The sequence below is a fragment of the Paramormyrops kingsleyae genome, chromosome 16 (genome assembly GCF_048594095.1).
Source record: "Paramormyrops kingsleyae isolate MSU_618 chromosome 16, PKINGS_0.4, whole genome shotgun sequence".
Taxonomy (NCBI): domain Eukaryota; kingdom Metazoa; phylum Chordata; class Actinopteri; order Osteoglossiformes; family Mormyridae; genus Paramormyrops; species Paramormyrops kingsleyae.
Window position 1 is genome coordinate 3,790,428 of NC_132812.1, and position 17,519 is coordinate 3,807,946.

At 44.7% G+C, this 17,519-nt stretch overlaps 1 protein-coding gene and 1 long non-coding RNA gene across 4 annotated transcripts; one reads left to right on the forward strand and one right to left on the reverse strand.

Moving 5' to 3' along the window:
- Positions 1–1,131: 1,131 nt before the first annotated feature.
- On the reverse strand, positions 1,132–15,547 carry ints6 (integrator complex subunit 6). 2 transcript variants are annotated; one of them, XM_023831753.2, is made up of 19 exons: positions 14,545–14,659; positions 14,117–14,202; positions 13,896–13,973; positions 13,239–13,388; positions 10,443–10,532; positions 9,940–10,123; positions 9,403–9,528; positions 9,113–9,264; positions 8,839–8,991; positions 7,077–7,209; positions 6,890–6,984; positions 6,499–6,609; positions 5,690–5,905; positions 4,647–4,773; positions 4,103–4,245; positions 3,537–3,807; positions 2,852–3,151; positions 2,624–2,717; positions 1,132–2,454 (listed from the first exon to the last, which is right to left on the reverse strand). In XM_023831753.2, exons 1-19 carry the CDS (start codon positions 14,642–14,644, stop codon positions 2,361–2,363), a joined length of 2,703 nt encoding a protein of 900 aa, XP_023687521.2. In that variant the 5' UTR covers positions 14,645–14,659; the 3' UTR covers positions 1,132–2,360. The 2 variants fall into 2 exon arrangements, with proteins under 2 accessions (XP_023687521.2, XP_023687522.2); XM_023831754.2 differs by lacking the exons at positions 14,117–14,202; positions 14,545–14,659 and adding an exon at positions 15,515–15,547.
- LOC111854125 (uncharacterized) lies at positions 14,662–17,236 on the forward strand. 2 transcript variants are annotated; one of them, XR_002840617.2, is made up of 3 exons: positions 14,662–14,773; positions 16,288–16,379; positions 16,670–17,236. It is a non-coding gene; the product is annotated as an uncharacterized lncRNA (long non-coding RNA). The 2 variants fall into 2 exon arrangements; XR_002840618.2 differs by having other exon boundaries at positions 14,724–15,437.
- The last annotated feature ends 283 nt before the right edge of the window (positions 17,237–17,519 follow it).

Below are 17,519 nucleotides of genomic sequence, written 5' to 3' on the forward strand. Positions count from 1 at the left end.
ATTGTGAGGGCGCATACTGTACTTTTCCATTGAGGGTGGACCTATCTTTGTATGTTTCTGTGTGCTGGGAAAAGTACGAGGTGTTTATGTTTAATGGAAAAAATGGATGCAAGGAGATATAGAAATTAGACAAGAGATAGAGAGGAAAAATAAACTGACAAAATTAACTGAAGGAAGAAAAAGGGGAGAAAGGTGGTTAGTCAGCCGTTATGCGCGACATCCCTGTACTCAGCCAAGTGCCAATGAGTCACCCCACGTTCCCCACAGACACTGTCAGGCTGGACCCACCGCATACCAGAAGCGGGCCTGAGGAGAGGCATAGTGACCTGCAGGGCACGGCCCAACCCAAGCAGAAAACACCTGATTCTATGGTAGTTTTTTTTTTTTTATGCTTGTTAGTCTGTATGAGTGAGACAGTACTAACCTGGTATAATGCATTAAAAGTAGCAGGACATGCAGGTGGGCTCAGCCCAGGGCAGAGAGAACGGGAAGCGAAACAAACTAGGATCTAGGGCAGGGGTGTGCATGGAGGTTTTTGGGGTAACCTTTAGGGCAGCTGTTCAAACCCAGGTGTGAGGACTCTTCAGTAAGTCAGGCCTCTAATTAGTGACCGAATTAGGGAGTTGCAGCGAAAATCTGCATAAACACCAGTTCTTTGCAGATAAGATTGCCCACCCCTGATCTAAGGGAAGCGACAGGATTGGGGAGCTAGTGAAGTCTGTATTTAAGCATTTTGAGTGTGCTGCAACATACTGGTATCAAACTGGGGGGTAGGGGGCTTAAGTAGACCCACACCTGGCTGGCGCCTATTCACCAGGGCAACTTCAGAGTTGAATGGAGTCCTGTCACACTCTGGGGGTTTGGTTCCAGAGACTGAGCCACACATTGAGGTGAGCTTGACTTTATCTAGATGGTATATCTCTACCTCCCACATTAGCTCAGGCTCCTTTCCCTCCAGAGGGCCTATGTTCCATGTTCCTAAAGCCAGTTTCAGGATTGATCCATTATCTTTTCATTCCACCGCTCATGCATCTGTTTTTTTTTTTGTTTTTTTTTTTTTAATTCACACTCATAAGTTGGAAAAAAATGAATTTGCTTGAAATAGTTCATTTACAACCACCAGTCAGGGTGTAAAATAGAAAGGAGTTTTATTTGTGTAAATACTTAGAAAAGCGCAACTCATTATATAGCACTTTAAATATCTCTGAAAACTATTTACACAGATACAATATATTGAAAATACTTTATTTGATAGCATCTGAAATTTTACAAAAATTGACAAGTATGGCAAAGATTTGGTCCCTGTGTTGGATGGTGTAGCTAAGGTAAATGGGAAGGGAGAGTTTCAGCACTTGGCGACCACCTGCAGAAGGTCAACTGGTCTCCCCCACCAAAGAGATTTCCGAAAACAATACTGCTTCCCAAGACAGACGTGCCTCAAAGCACTTGCTGTAAATTAAAACGTCAAGAACCTAAAATTTCTTTAAAAAGTTGAACATCGAGGGAGTCAATATCCTTTCATCAATATTCTTTTACGAGAGTGTTGTATTTTGGTCAGATGTGTTTGTGTGAGTGTTTGCGGGGGGCACAATAAAGTGTGACCAACAAACAAAGTTAACTTTTTTAAGAGGGTCTGATGGTGTGATGTCAGTCTCAGACAGCATCATCACAACAGAGAAAGCAACTTCACAGGCAATTCTGACACAGCAATCTCCACCTTCCTGTGAGTAACCTCCTAGTGCAGCACCTATCACCCCATTGGTGGATATGGTAAGAGTGCAATTTCATCAGTGGATATAAATGAAATCCACAAATCAGGCATGTGGAGACCACAAGACAATCCAGTCCTACTGGCAGATATGTAGGGATTCACCCGGTGGCTGCAGGTTCGCTATGCTTCACCATTATCCCAATGGAGGGGAAAATGTTGTTCCTACAGCATGGAGAGGCTACATGCCCAGGGTAGGGACTCCTATGCGACAAGTCGCAGTAGAACCACTCTGCACTCTAGGAGCCCAAGCATCGTGGTAACAGCCACAGTATACTGATGTACCACCAGAACCACCAGCAGCAGCACTGTAACAGAGGCAGTAACAAGACAGAACAAACCTCTCAGAAAAGGAAAAAAATAAAAAATAAAAAAAAACACACAAGCGTTTACAGCCCCATGTGGAAGTTCTCTGCCACTTCCTGTCTTGAGTATCACACGTTGATTACACCCAGTCTGTAATGTACTTCTGTGCCTCTCCAGAAGCCCAGCATGTAACAGTAGCTCCCACGAGACATGCATTCATGAGGTCCCAGGAAGACGGCAGGGCTGGAAGAGCGAGGGAGGACTGCGATCAGAACACATGGCACACTTAACATCCATGTATGTGGTTCTTGTGATCTGCCTCCATGTGGATCTCCTCCAGGAAGCTCTGTAGCTGCTCAACCAGGACCCGCTTCTTAAACCTAAGGAGGGGGAAGAGTTTTAAGGGCTGGATGGTACGGGCTGCAGCTTCTATAACATCTCCATCATAAATGGCCAATTATATGTGCTTCTGTAGATACACTTATGTAACATGATAATTACAGGCACAGTCACCCTAATGATGAAACTCAAGAAAGCTTAATGGTGCACCTGCCGGCCTCTTTGATTATGTTCTGCAGGAATATCAGTCGCACACTGAGGCTGCCGCGGAGCTGTTTCAGGAAGTAGAAGATCTTCTCATAGCCTAAAGAAGCAAATAAAAACAGCAGACATGGGTGTCGTCTCTCCCAGTACAAATTCATCCACTACAAAAAGCTACAGAGATTCACATTTCAAGTCGATATCTGGTCCACATTCATCCCGTCGGTCAGCACGTACGTCGACCCGGCTTGCGGATTTCTCGGGTGATGAGGAGCTTGAGCTCGGCGTTGCGCCCCTGGGCCTCGGCCTCATGCAGCTTCTTTAGCTGGCTGGGGGTGGGTCGGCCCAGGGAATCGGCGACCCGGCTGTCCCCTGGCGGCTCGTCTCCGTTCTGTCGCTCATCTGCCACACTTGCCAGGTATGGTGATACCTGCAGCAGCGCATCATCTTCGGGGGCCGGTGGCCCCTCAGGGCTGTAGTGGTTGCCCATGTGGTTCCCAAAGACCCCGTCATCAATGCCATGGTTGGTGTCAGACACTGCAAGGGAGCGAAGCTTATTCCATTAAATTGTATATTTACCTGCACCTTTCGTCACAACAGCAGAACCCCATATGGTGTCCATTTGTAAAGGACCATTAAGAACACAGCAATTCCCATTACTTCCATTATTAAAAAGAACTTCAGGCTGCTTACAAAACTGGCAACTTCACAAATTCAAAGAAATCCAGTCTCATAGGTCACCATGTCCGTACACTGAATATAGAATAGGGCAGGGTAAAATTGAACAGGGCCTCAGCTACACTAATATCAAGTTTATACCAAGTCCTCACATAGGACTGCATTCTCTTTTCTGATCAAATACTTTGTGACTCAGTTAGCAGATGGTGTCCCAAGGAGGACTGGGGGAGAGGCATAGACTCACCTCTGGGGGAGGGAAGCAGTTTGGCACATGGAACTGGAGCTTGGGGGCTTGCTGGCATAGGTGGGGCACTGGGAGGTGTTGGGGAGCTCCGCCCACCAGCATGGTTGCTGAGAACAGGTGGGGTGTAGCCACGCCCTGGCCGGAGCAGCGGGGACATGCACCTCCGCCTCTTAGGGGCAGTAGCACCTCCCAGCATGCCAGAGTCGCCTGGCCGCTTGGGCTTATTCTGGGGGCTGGAAACAAACTCATCTGCCTCGTCGATCATCATTCCCTGTCAGGAAGAGCAAGTGAAAAGGCAATGGGTCCTAGATTCTCATAAACATGGACCAGGTGCTGTGACACATGCATAAGAAACCAATCAGAACAACCATCAAAATACACCCACCATGTGAGTAAACATTAAGGCTGGGATGGTGCTGGGATAGACACTAGGATACCTCCCTTTACTAGAACAAGCATGCTAATCATTACTGAGGATGGTCCAAAGGGAATGTCGCTTTTTGTTTGCTCTGCAAATGACAAACACGCCTCAGCACTTTGTAAGGCTTGGAAGTGCACACCTTTACCTTCTTGTCCAGTTTAAAGGGGTTCCCAAAGGTGTGCAGGCGCTTGGGCTGGTCAGCATCTGCCTCCCTCAGAGGTGGGACCACGTGTTTCAGGAAGTCCTGGTAGTTGCCCATCTCAGCAATGGCAATGCTGTGCAGCTGATCTGAAAGGATGCATGACCAGCACTCAGTGTACATGGACTCTACAAGATCCCACTAAAACAACAATCATAATATGCATTCTCTACTGCTAACCGCTGACCCCCAGAGAGTCACGGCACTGGCTTCTCTGCTGACAGTTTCATATTATTTACAGGGAGAGGTCCTCATTGGACTCCATGAATTTATGAAGAATGTGGTTTTCACCCCTTAGGTATAAAATTACATAAGCTGAGAGCAGCATGTCTGTAGCACTATGCTGAATCAGTAACCACCAGTCATAACTGTTAGTGCAGTAGCAATTTGATTATGCAATTTACATATATCAAGTATAGTACTATCACACGTATGGAAGCTGGGTTAGGTGCCCTGCCCCAAAGGCTCAGCTGGGTCCGACTACACTTACCTGGGTCCTGGCTCTGAAAAGTTCTGGTGGCGGCTTTTAGTAGGTTCCTTCTCATACGGCTGAGCTGGTCCAGTAGTTGTCTCCGTGGGATGTCATAAGCATTGCGAAAACTCTGGGGCTTCATACTCTGGAATGGTGGGCCAGGTTGAGTAGCATGGGGAATGAATAAGATCAGAATCATGAGGCGCTTTCCCATCAAAGTCCAGGAACCTAATTCCTGGTTCTGAGCTGCTGGACCATCTTGACAAACTTTTGTAGCTCCTGGCCACTTTCATTTTCCTATCGCACAACAGGAACTGGGACCTTTATGCTAAATAAGCATGAGAGACACAAAAAGCTCACGTGGTCTGAAAAAAACTGATTTGTCTCGAATTGATCAAATTTTCCGATACAGAAATATGGAGACAAACAAAAGGTTTTCATTAATGCATTTCATGCAAGTGAGTTACAAAAAAATTCCACATGCTCAATTACTGCTCCAATACTTTTATCTCCCCCCACCCCCCCCACACACACTTCTGGCTCGCAGGATCTCAAGGGGCTTGACCAGACTGAGGGGACACCCATGTAACATCTGGCTGCAGCAGATGGATGGTTATTTCCGTAGGGTGGGACTGGACCGTGGTCAAGTGAAAAGTACCTACTCTAGAGTATGGACTAAAAAAAAAAAGGTTCAGGAACCACCTCTGAGGAATTACAATTGAGCAGAGTTCCTGTAGTGCCAAGGCAACAGAAGTTCCTAGTTCCTGAAAAACGGTTCCTATGGTGGTAAAGCTTCTATGGACTCATCCTGACAAAGCAGGGCTGTTAGAAAAACCCTAAGCTGGTCCTAGCTTAGTGCATAGACTCATAAAACAGAAGAGTAAACACCCTATTTTTACACTTGGTAGGTACCTCAAATAAAGGGCTAATCAACTGAAGTGAAGGGACCTAGGTGGGATCAGGACAGCCAGATATAACCACGTTTGACCTAGTAAGTGAAAGTGAGTGGGGCTTTAGATGTACAGAAGCAGTATCAAGTGGCATAATTATGGTAAGCTCACCTTATTGAGTGTTGCAAGTTGAAATCCGGCAAATTCCTTGGGGTTGAGCTCCTCAGGGCAGACACTGCTCTCACCCACAATGACTTGCAGCAGCCGCACAAAGTTCCCATGGTGAGCCAGTGATAGGCTGTTAGCCCGGCACCGAACCTTGGTCCCACTTTCAAGAACAGCCTTCTTCCCTATAGAGGCAACAACACGCTCTGCTTCCAGTTTGGTCTGAGCAGAGAGGAAATTACACCACAAGGGAAACCGGGTCAGAACAAGTACAGATCAGAAAAAATGATTCTGCATATAACTATATTGATAGGGACAGGCACACATACACATACACAGTCTATGGTCCACCCTGATGCGACCAAAGATACATATTTGAACAGACAACGTTAGCAAAAGGCAAAACACTCTGGCACATGTGATATTTGAGTATACCTGTCAAATGTACAAATCTGAAAGCAAGCTTCACAACTACGTCAAGATGTAAACTGAAAGAGTCTTTTTAAGGCTAAAATTAAATGGCTCATAATGGAGCTGTTCTGTGTATGTCCCACTAGGTGATGAGGCAGATTCAGGAGACGCTGAAGGGATTATATCTCCCATCTGTCTTGGGAATGCCTGAGAAAACCCCAGAAGGAGCTACAGTCAGTGGCCTTGGAAGGAGGTCTTGTCTGACCTGCTTGGCATGCTGCTTACGCAACAGTCAGTAGTTTGAAGACAGCTGGATAGATGGAGGCACAGTGACTATCGTCACCCATGTTTACATCACAGATGTGAAGTGTGCTTTGCCAAAGGCACGGGCGGATGGACCATACCTGCTGACTCAGCTTTTTCAGGTAGGAGACTACGCTGTAGCTCAGACCATACTCCATGTTGTCTGCTAGTAGGTTGGGTGCTCCCATCATCCTTAGTGCCTTGCGTAAGGGCTGCAAGTGAAAGGGAAGGGTTAGGGTTAAGGGACAAGCATACTACACACCACTCACATTTTTGACTTAACCTCGAACTGGACCTATTACCACGACTGCAAGATTCATAGCTTAATTACAAGTAAAATGTAATAGACATTTTTCACATTTCACAGTAGAGTTTGGGAGAACATATTACAAATGTGCCATAACTGTGTCACTTGACGTGAATCAGTGTAATAAACAGGAGGACGGGCCCAAGGACTGAACCCTGTTGAACACCTAAGGTCTGGCTACTCACGCCGATGTAGTAGGGGGGCATGGTCTTCAGATAGCTCTCGAATGCCTGCCGCCACTTCAGAGTCGCCTTCAGTTTGTGCACCTTGAACAGGTCGTCTGCAACGGCCGAGGGAAAATCAGTAAGAGGGGATCTGTGCATGGGTGCCGGGCTGGGGAGGGGGGGGGGTATGCCTTCCCATCTCACTCACCCAGCAGAGGCAGGAGCACTGGGTAATCGTAGGGCATGACGAAGAGGTTGACGCAGCTAAGGGCCGTGCTGGCTTTCAGGTAGCCGAAGGGCTGGCCCAGGTCGCTGTACTTGGCACTGTTGCACACAAACACCTACGGAAGGAACAAGCCACAGGAGCGTCAAAAAGCCAAAGGCATCACCATCTGATCTGGCTGCTTAATAAGGGTCAACAGCCTGGACTCACAGTCTGTGGGTCCAAACAGAGAAAATTAACTCAAAGCCTAACACAGGTGCAAATGACTTATGGATAATAAAAATCAGCATTTGTAAGTATTGTAGAGTTAATCTGTATTCCTTTTGTATAGCTCATGGGTTTTTTTCCTTGGGCCATTAAGCATTCATTTAAAGCTAGCCTCTGCTGATTACTAATAACAGAATGAAGTTTAAAACAAAAAAATACTTCTGAAAAATTGTTAAACCTCTTGGTTTCTGCCCATATTGGTTCTAATAAAGAGGAGGAGTCTGATTACTGGAGTATAATATACAAGCCCCTCACTTGACAAAATAGCAGCTGATTTTTTGCAGTGGACAGGAACTTAGACAGCATGGTAATGTGTTGACATTGATCCAACCCCATCAGTGTCATGGCAACAGCACGAGGTGTCTGGCGCAAACATGGCCGGTAGACTGGGTGGCCTCCTGGGAGGTCTGTCACCTGCAGCTTAGTTTTTCAGATTTAATACCAATTACACACCTGATCCAGTAACAACTAATTCAGCAGCTGACAGCTGAGGTCAGAAATGAGGCCGCGTGGGTCGCCAGGCCTGCGGTTCACCATCTATCTGCATTGCTTTCATCTATAATCCAGTCCCTTTGGGAGGTAAACTATGGTTTGCTTAGAACTGTCAATTCAAACGTATTCTAAGGCAGGACACTGATACAATAGTGGTGCTCATTGGTATCTACTATCTTAAAGTTAAGCACTTCCTAATCAAAACTGCATGCTGGGTTACAAACGTAACCCAGCAACATGAGCAGATCTGACTGGCAGAGGCTGAACCCCTGGGGAGGAGGCGGGGGCTAGGGCTGGGCGATATATCGATATTATATCGCACATGCACAGTAATCACCAGGGCTTCAGATGACAGATGAAGAATTTGGCCGGACGCCAGCTTTTCGGTGCTATACGGACATTAATTTACGCCCATAACTTGGTAAGAGGATTAGTAGTATGGCTTAATTATTAATGAGATGCGTTTTGTGATATCCAAAAGTTAGTAATCTGTATAAACTTTATGTTTCATAAATTCGATTAGCGGAGCACCCCACATAATACCGTTTTGCTATACTACAGTTTGGTATACTACAGTTTGGTATACCTCAGTGCAATAAGGACTGAAGTCGCGGTGAAGAAGAGCAGCCACAACATCTTTTAAAAGAGGAGATCTTGTGGATAAACAACGTAAAAAGACGTCAGAGGTGTTGTGGTTCTTTTTGCAGTTCAAAGTCTGACACATTTATTAAACGTAAGGATATGCCATATTTATACTAAAAACGACTTTTGGACGTCATACAAAGCCTCATTAATATTTTAGCCGTACTACTAAACTGCTTAAATTGTGGGCGTAAATAAATGTCCGTATAGCACCGAAAAGCTGGCGCATGGCCAAATGTTGCGCCTGTCATCTGAAGCCCTAGTGAGTATTGCACATGCACGATGCAATATCGATATGATATCGCCCAGCCCTAGCGGGGGCCCTAGGAGCCCGGGAGAGGAGTACCTGCCAGCAGGTGTGGGGTGACTTCCTCTCCAAGATGTACCGAGTGAGGGGCGAGGGTTCCAGCTCATATTTGTCGAAAGGCAGTTTGTCCACTACCATGGGTTCTGTATCAACGCAGGAGAATCGCACATGTGGGTGGGCGGAGCGCGGGGGCTGGAGGGGGCGGGAAACAGTCATTTAGAAAGTTTGTCTCTCTCATACGGTCACACACAGAGCCTCAGAGCTCATTATGAGACAAGAGTTCCCACTAACATCCCCTCAGTCGTAACCTTACCAACGTGGGTGAGTTCTGGTCCGGCCAGAAGGCCTCGGGGATAGGCCAGTGGCCAAGGGGGACACCCGTCTTCAGGTTAGGGCGTACATAGATCAGCCTGTGGCTGCAGTGCCAAGGCTGCGTGCCAGGTTTGGGCACTTCACCAGGGCCATCTGCAGGATGGAAGAGGGACAGAAACATATGGGGAAGGAAGTTGGGGGGCAATAGAGACAACAAACAAGGGGGCGGGGCCAACTAAGTAAGGAAAACCCACAGGAGGGGCACACACAATGCAGACGTCCCATTACTACCTTCCACAGGCAAGGGGTCTGGCCCTGTCTTCTCAAAATTGATGACCACTCCACTCTGGACCTTCTGCACCAGCGACTCCAAACACTGGCTCAGCATGCGCTGGGAGAACACGCTGTAGGAGCGCCCTGCCAAGGCGAGCGTGTAGATCAGCCTGCAGGTGCCATAGCTGGCCAAGACAAGCCAACACCCACACGGTCTACAAAACCAGAGGCAGGAAGCCTGCGCCCAAATCCCTGCGTATCCATCCCAACCCAGCAGTTTGGCCACATCAGAGTCCACTTTAGCAGCTTTTCAAAATACCAACCATACCACTTTTACTTTTACTCTTAAGTGAAGTGATTGAGTCAGACACAAAGGCTGTGAACTTTTCATAACAGATTCTTTTAAATACACTCCTCCCCCATAACCCAGGCAACAAGCAGCATCTAAAAAGGATTTTATTTCTCATTCATCATTCGTCCCCAGGAAGCACAGAGCCAACATCCCCATACCCCCCCCCCCCCCCCCCACCAGCCGCCACCACCACCACTCCTTACCTCCAGTGACATCACACATGGGGGTGATGGCAGAGTCATCACAGGGCACCCCCCCCAAAGGCTCCACCTCTGCTGAGGTATGGCCTGCGATGCGCAGCACCAGGGCAAAGAGACGCTGGTCCCAGCGGAACGGCTCCTTGGTCAGCTCGCTGCCCGGAAGGGGCGTGGTGAGGGGCAGGTGCAGCTGGTGAAGGGGCAGGAGGACCACAGATGGCATGCAATCACATTAGGAACGGCAGGGAGAATCGGCTTGGAAGGAAAAGAACATCTTTATCATTTTGCGGTAAAGCTGATGCACATTCCACAAGCCTGACAATTTTACCTATCTGACCATCTACCCAGATATGCTGCACACTACCTTGAAGAATCTTGCATAAGTGATTTGGGGCAGAGGACTTTTCAAGGACTTGAACCCACAACAGTTACTGCTCAGCACCAACCCACTGCTAATGTCACAAGATTTCCTGCGACTGTCTCCATGGCGATGGTATGCTGTTCATTACCTCATCCTGCACCCCGCAGCTGCTGGTTAGTCGGCCTCCATCCGTGATGGCAATGATGACCGAGGGTTCCAGGAAGAAGGGGTTACGTCCCTGAGTGGAAGAGAGTTAAATGTGGGAACATGCAGCCCGCTTGCTAAGCACACAAGCCCACGCAGACACACACACACACACAGCTCCCACAAGCTGCCAGATGGCAGCAGCACACAAACACGCTTGCTCTCCGGGGCTGTGAACTCCTCCTAAAGGAGCTCTCTGTGCACCTTCACACGCCACCTCTGCTGTACCAGACTCATTCACACAAACAGTAACGTTTCACAGACTAATCAGACATAGAACAAGACGGGCAAGCTGGTTTCCTGTGCGTGTCCGGTTCTGCCCACCAAATATAAACAGAGTAATACACAAAGACACTAGTAAATAAGTAGGACCATCAATCCAGGTATAAAATGCACATATGAGGACTGACTATGGGGGCTAAGGGAACTGGAGTGAAGGCCAGCATAGACATGAATGTGGTCTCACAATCTGAGCAGTTCACTACTATATGAAACTACGGTAGCCGAGTAAGGACAAACTGGAAGGCAGGGCAGAGGCCACATCTGTCAGGAGAGTGTGTGTAGCCAGGGCTTATCACTAATGAGCATCAGGGGAGCACAGAGGCACATGGCCAGAGGGAGTGCAGCTACAGAGCAGCCTGAGACATGAGCAGACACAGGTACACAAATACACCGTCAAACACTCTCACTAACAGAACTGTTGAATCTCAACATTATTATAATTACTATAGCACCCAAAATCTATAACAAGTAACCATAAGTAACTCATTTGGTAAACAATGCAAAGAAAATGACTGAAATGCTTATCCCTGCCAGTCACTGTAAACTACAGACCTAAAGGGCATGACAACCTGCCCATGTCAGAAGACGATGCCCAAACCAAGGGTGCAAAGTCACTAGGAGGCTTTAAAGTACCTGGGACTGGGTACTGCTATACCAGTCAGCTGATTTCCCATTACAACAAAGGCTACAAAACTCCTTCAAATTACGGTATACGTTTTTAAACAAGGCAGCGATCGCTGTCATAAAGGGGAAAAAAAATGAACAGAGATTAAATGCCTTCTTGCTCTATCCCTGAAACTGAAAGGTGACTACAGAAGCTGTGCGACATCAGCAGGTCACAATGCTGGCTCACTTATCACAACACCACATGCTACCCAAGGCAACAAGCCTCCCCAAAGCACAGGACCAAGAGAAGCAGGGAGGGGCAGAATACAGCAAAGAGAACAGAGAGAAAAAGAGCAGATGAAGAAAAAAGAAAAAAAAAAGAAAAGAGTGGCTGGGACAGAAATGTCACCATACCCATGAGCCTCTAGGATTGTGTCACATTATCTTTCTCTGGTACTCACTGCAGCCCATCTCATCCACCGTGTCGGGAGGGGGGGGGTGTGAACAGACTCCTGACCTATTATTAATATTGAGACCACACTGAAGAGCAGAGAAACAGACAGCATGTGTGTGTGTGTGTGTGTGTGTGTGTGTGTGTGTGTGTGTGTGTGTGTGTGTGTGTGTGTGTGTGTGTGTGTGGGGGGGGGGGGGGGGGGGGGTGAGCAGGAGAGAACAATGACCTAAAGTATGGCAAAGGGATTGGCCAGTGACCTGTGAAGGCCGGGAGGCCTGACCTGTGAAGGCCGGGAGGCAAAGCAAGAACTAGTGCAGTAAAATAAATACAAAAAAAACTGTGCCTCTGCTAAGCAATGTTGTGAAACATTTTAAACATTTTAATAATGTCAAAATGTCGTTGTACAATGATAATAAAGGTATTGCATCGCATTTTTAAAATAAAGAATTGTGTATGTACTGTATGTATATATAAATAATTATTTCTCTGCAACACATTTATATTATTTCTCAAGACTCATATGAACTTCCATCCCGCCTTGATGACTTATATGAACTTTTTTTCCCTCTTCACCAGTGCATAAGTTGCAGCTTCTCTGTCTGGACTGTTGATGCAGCAACAGACCAGTTGTGGGGTGGACTTGCTTGGAAGCACGAGTGAAGGACAACAGCCTCAAAGTCAAGCTCAGTGCCTGTGACACGACAAGCAGACAGGCCTCTGATCTATACTATGTCAGTAATAGTACAGTTGCCACTTTATAAACTTCAGCAATTTCAGTTTTTTTTAACTGAAAAGGGACAAAGGTTGAGGTTAATACATAGCTGGTAACTTGAAAACTAACAAATAGTCACCATACGTTTTTGGTGCTCCTTGTTCAAATGTCAGATACCTCAATGACTACAACACCAAGAAAAGGAGGATTATGTACACCGCCAAATGTGCCTCACAAATGCTGTCCAGTCTTACAGCGACAAGGGCACCAGAAAAGGCTCCATTGAACACACCAGATGACGAACAGACCAAATATACAAAATACAGTATTCCTGATGTGGATGGGTCTTTTTTAGGCAAATGATGCCTATGATGTTAATCAGGGAAAGAAATGCAACTGGAGGTATTCATACAGGCACTCAGTGGGCAAGGGTTAATAAAAATAGGCAGGTCCTACTTTGGTTAGCATAAGATGAGCAAGACTAGTTTTGTTGTATTAAACTTTTCAGGCTGCTCTCAGATCCTGTTTATGAGGACACACTAGTGCGTGATGCTTATAATACTGTGTGAAAATTTCAGAAGGGTGAGTGGTGGGGGGCTGGGTATTAAAACATCTATTTTTGTAGTTTGTAGTTCCCCTCACACAGAAACTAAATTAATGAATAATTTTCATTGTACACAACGTACCTGTCCATAGTTGTCTATTCCAGAAACTAATCTATTGAGATTGAGCAAATCGAAAGATGTCCTGAGCGCCTGACCCATGGTGGAGAGTCCAACAGCTTGAAGGTTCTTCAGCTCAGTCATGAAGGTGGCGTGATTCTCCTTCCATCCCGCCTTGATGAAGAGGACAGAAATCATCCTCATCATCCTCCCTCATTAGTATTGCTATCTACAATGCCACAGCTGTAACATAAATTTCACTTAAAAAGTTAAAATTAATAACTACCAGATTACTGCTAATAAAAAAGGAATTCCTGAAAAGAAACAGTATCATACGGGTTTACCTACTGTGACAGTCTGACATTTGAATTAAAAAAAGAAAGAAAAAGAGTATCATGTGATACTTCTGTTTATAGGGAAAACTAGACGACAGGTCGTTACAGGGCCTATCGCGTGGATCTCGCCTCCCCTTTTCTACACCAACTTGACAACTTGAAATCTGAACACCCAAGACATCACCCACAGTTCATTGCTGCACACTAAAACAAAATGTCGGCCATGTTTCAGACGGGTTACGGATGCTGCTTTGAAATCATACAGTAAATTGTGAATAGAGATCTAGGGGCAGGAAAAAAGCAGACTGAAGCGAAGGAAAGGCTACTGACAGCGGGGACACGTTACCTTGATTCCAACGGGAGGCTCCTCGAAGGACACCAACATGTACCGGTCTCCTCGGCTCGCTGGATCTCTGGCTCTGAGCTGTGTGAATATGTAAAAGATATAGAATAATCGAGGTTGCTGAAAAACTGTAGCGGACATGCATTTGCCACGAGACTAACAAACGAGCGCGATCTCCCCCATGTGATGCTCGGAGCTGTTTATGGACCCTGATTTTACGGTACCTTCATGAAAGTCTCAACAGCGCCTTTTGCTATGTCCAGATAGGTAGTACCCAGAGGGGTGCGCTGGTTCATGGAAGCGGACGTGTCTATCAGAAAAAGTAAAACGGGCATTGTGCTGGTGATGACACCTTCTATATGGACTTTGTGTCAGTGCAATCGACCAAACTAGAAAAAAAATCTTTTGTTCGCCCTCTGTCGCTTCGGTAATCATTTGGCGAGTTGGCCGGCTATCTTACTCATTCTTCAAAAACTAAGGATAGTGGAGTAGATAACCCCCTTTTCCTCAGTTATTCTAAATAAACCCAAAAATCCTGTGGGGCAAGACTGTTGGTCTACAAGGGATTTTTGTTGCTTGTTGTTAATAGGTCAATTTTACGTAAGTTTGTTTTTAAAATAAAAAAAAAAGAAAAAAATACTGTAACACTGACCTAAGTTGACTACTCCTAGTTCTCCCTGTACTGAAATCTCACCGTCTTTCTCACTCGTTTTAACCCTAGTTTGGGATTTCGTCCCGCCTCCAAGCGACATTTGATAACCATATGGCTGCAACGTCTGCCGCTGATTGGTTGTTAGAAGCTATTATATTAACATATCCAAGTAAGACAGGAACAGGGTTGCTCGGTTGCACATGCGCTTTTAGAGGACGTCTGGGATGTGGTAAGAGAAAAAAAGCCTCATAAGCGCATGCGGTCTGGCTTTTGTGCAAATCAGACTGAAGAAATGTGAAAAAAAATATGTGATGCAAAGTAATTGCTTTTAAAAAAATATATAGGATCTAAGGTAGTGCAGTAACAGTAGTTGCGCAGTGTACATTTTGAGGGGATTATATAAATATGAGTTCTTGTCAAATGGATCGGGATTGTGGAAAAGGGCTGATATAGACCTACTAGCGCAGCAATACTCTGTGACCCATATTCAGAAACCCCCTCCGCTCTTTGTTCTTTATGTGTGTAAACTTGTTATCACAATGCTTTTCAACCTTAATACATTTAGCGAATAAAACAGTCGCTGAAATTCACGAAAAGCTTTTGAACAGTTTGACATATTGTAGTTTATGTTCTTAGACTTAATAACGATTTTTTTAAATGTTTCAATGCCGAGATAATTTGTTAGTGACCGCCTGGATACACGTTGGCATTAAATCTGCGGAATCTGAATTTTTCGAGGGATTTATAAGGAACACAGTGAAATCACAACAAATCCTATAGGTATTTATACAAGGAAAACGACACGAAAAGAATTCGTGACAGTTTCAATTATTGCACATGGGCCTACAACGAGACGAGTTTACGTACCATTTATACAGTATGAATCCTTAAAGGTAAATCACGTAATCGTCGTGTTTCTGCTAAATTGTGTTGTTTAGCAGTATGGGCACAAGAAAAAATATTAACTTACTTTTGGCTGTGTCCAAACCAAACTCTTGTGGTGGTGTTCGTGCCCATCGTTTGTTTGTTTTTTGTTTGTACCAGCAGCATGTCACCTACCTACCTTTGAAGTAAAACACATCTTACAAAAAGCCTCGACATTTAGATTAGCTCACCCATATGTTAAAAAGCAGCTTTCCAGTTTCTATTCAGTGGTTGACTTACTGGCCTGTGTATTGTGAATGTGTTCATTATTAGTGTTAAATGAGACGTTAAATTGTATCGCCACATTTAGTTATACCGTACAGCTACAATGACTAACATGAATTGCAGGATTATTCAGTTAGTCATGCGTCTCACATTTGTCCTGTATCCGTTATGTTAGACCCATAACATCATAGTAAGAAATTACGAATATATTTTTACAATATAACTTACATTTTATTTTCTTCAAAGAATATTCTGCCGAATAACCTTCTTATCTCTGTTTAATTGCACAGCTGGATACTAACTCTTATACATTACATAACAAGTAGAGAAGACCCGTGACCCGTCTGATCAGTATTTTAATTCCTTGTAGTGCATTTTCTCATTTTGTTGATAAAATAAGTTTATTGTGTTATCTGTGTTATTGTTTCAAAATGTTATTTTCTTGGAATATAACAGTACCATTTTATTTTGGTTATTATAGCCAAAACGTTTTACTACAAGCCTTTCATACTGAGTTATTGACTGGAACAGTGGACTTGAGGTAATTTATCCATAATTTTATGAATTGTCTGTTATATATGTTTTGGTTTACAGTGTGAAAAAATGGTTTATAAAAAATGAAGAGAAAAGCACTATGCACTATCAATACCAACAGGAGCCCAAATCCATCACAACTGCTGACAGAGGTAACAAAGAATTTATTCTCAGAACACAGAGCAAACAGATGAATACAGTATGAGTGCAGGTTTCAAATTATTCAAAGTAACACAGTATTGGTAGAGTACTAAAATATGACAGGTATTAATTTTTTTTTTTTGCATGACCATACAAGTGAGCAGTATAAACAGTTGTCAGTTAATTATGCTCTTCTGGCTAAACCTTTGTTAAATGTTTTAGAAAAACACACCAGGAAGGGTGTTATATGGGATCAGTTTAATTTATTTTTCCACGTCCTGCCTTTGGTTCTTATTCATAGGGCCGTACCTAGCCACTGTGGCTCCCTAGGCAAGCATCGACACCAGCATCCCCTATCCAAGGCAAACCTATATTTGGCTGGCAAGTCAGCAGCCACTCAGTGGTTGGCGCCCTAGGCAGCTGCCTGTGTCACCTGAAGGATTGACCATCCCTGCTTATGCATTTCAATGCTGAAGCAGCAGTTTATGTGCCTGGCATCACGGAACATAAAAATGAATACTCATGGGCTTTATGTAATGTGCTTCCCAGTAAAATAAATTTGAAGCAGAGTAGTTTGAAATACTTTGTTATGGAGCAGAGTAGTTTGAAGTACTTTGTTATGGATATCTGTGTAGATTTGTTGCATTGTTATAGCAGCATAAATGTGAAATTGGCAAACAACACCTTGTATAGATATACATATAACAGTATGTAGCATGGTGTTTACAGAATCATACCTTTGAGAAAAAGGTTCAGATGATGTGGCACACTAATGAATTATTTTATCAAATAACCTGAATCTGATCATTTAAACATGTTACAAACTGAGGTATAAATAATTTATGACAAATACAGTGGTTCAGTGCTCTGTTTCGTGTGGGTGGAATTTACATGTTCTCCCAGTATTGTGTGGATTTCCTCTAGATATTATGTCCTGAACAGGTGCATTTAACTAGCATCTCTAAATTGTCTGTAGTGTATGATTGTGTGTTTGACTGTGCCTGCAGTGAACTGGCATCCTATTCTGGAAGTATCCAAACCCTGCCCAGGATGAGTGGTTACAAATTTGATGGAACACGTATAATGTGATATTGATGTTCTAGATCAATTCTATATACAGCTCTGGAAGAAATTGAGACCATAGCAAAATG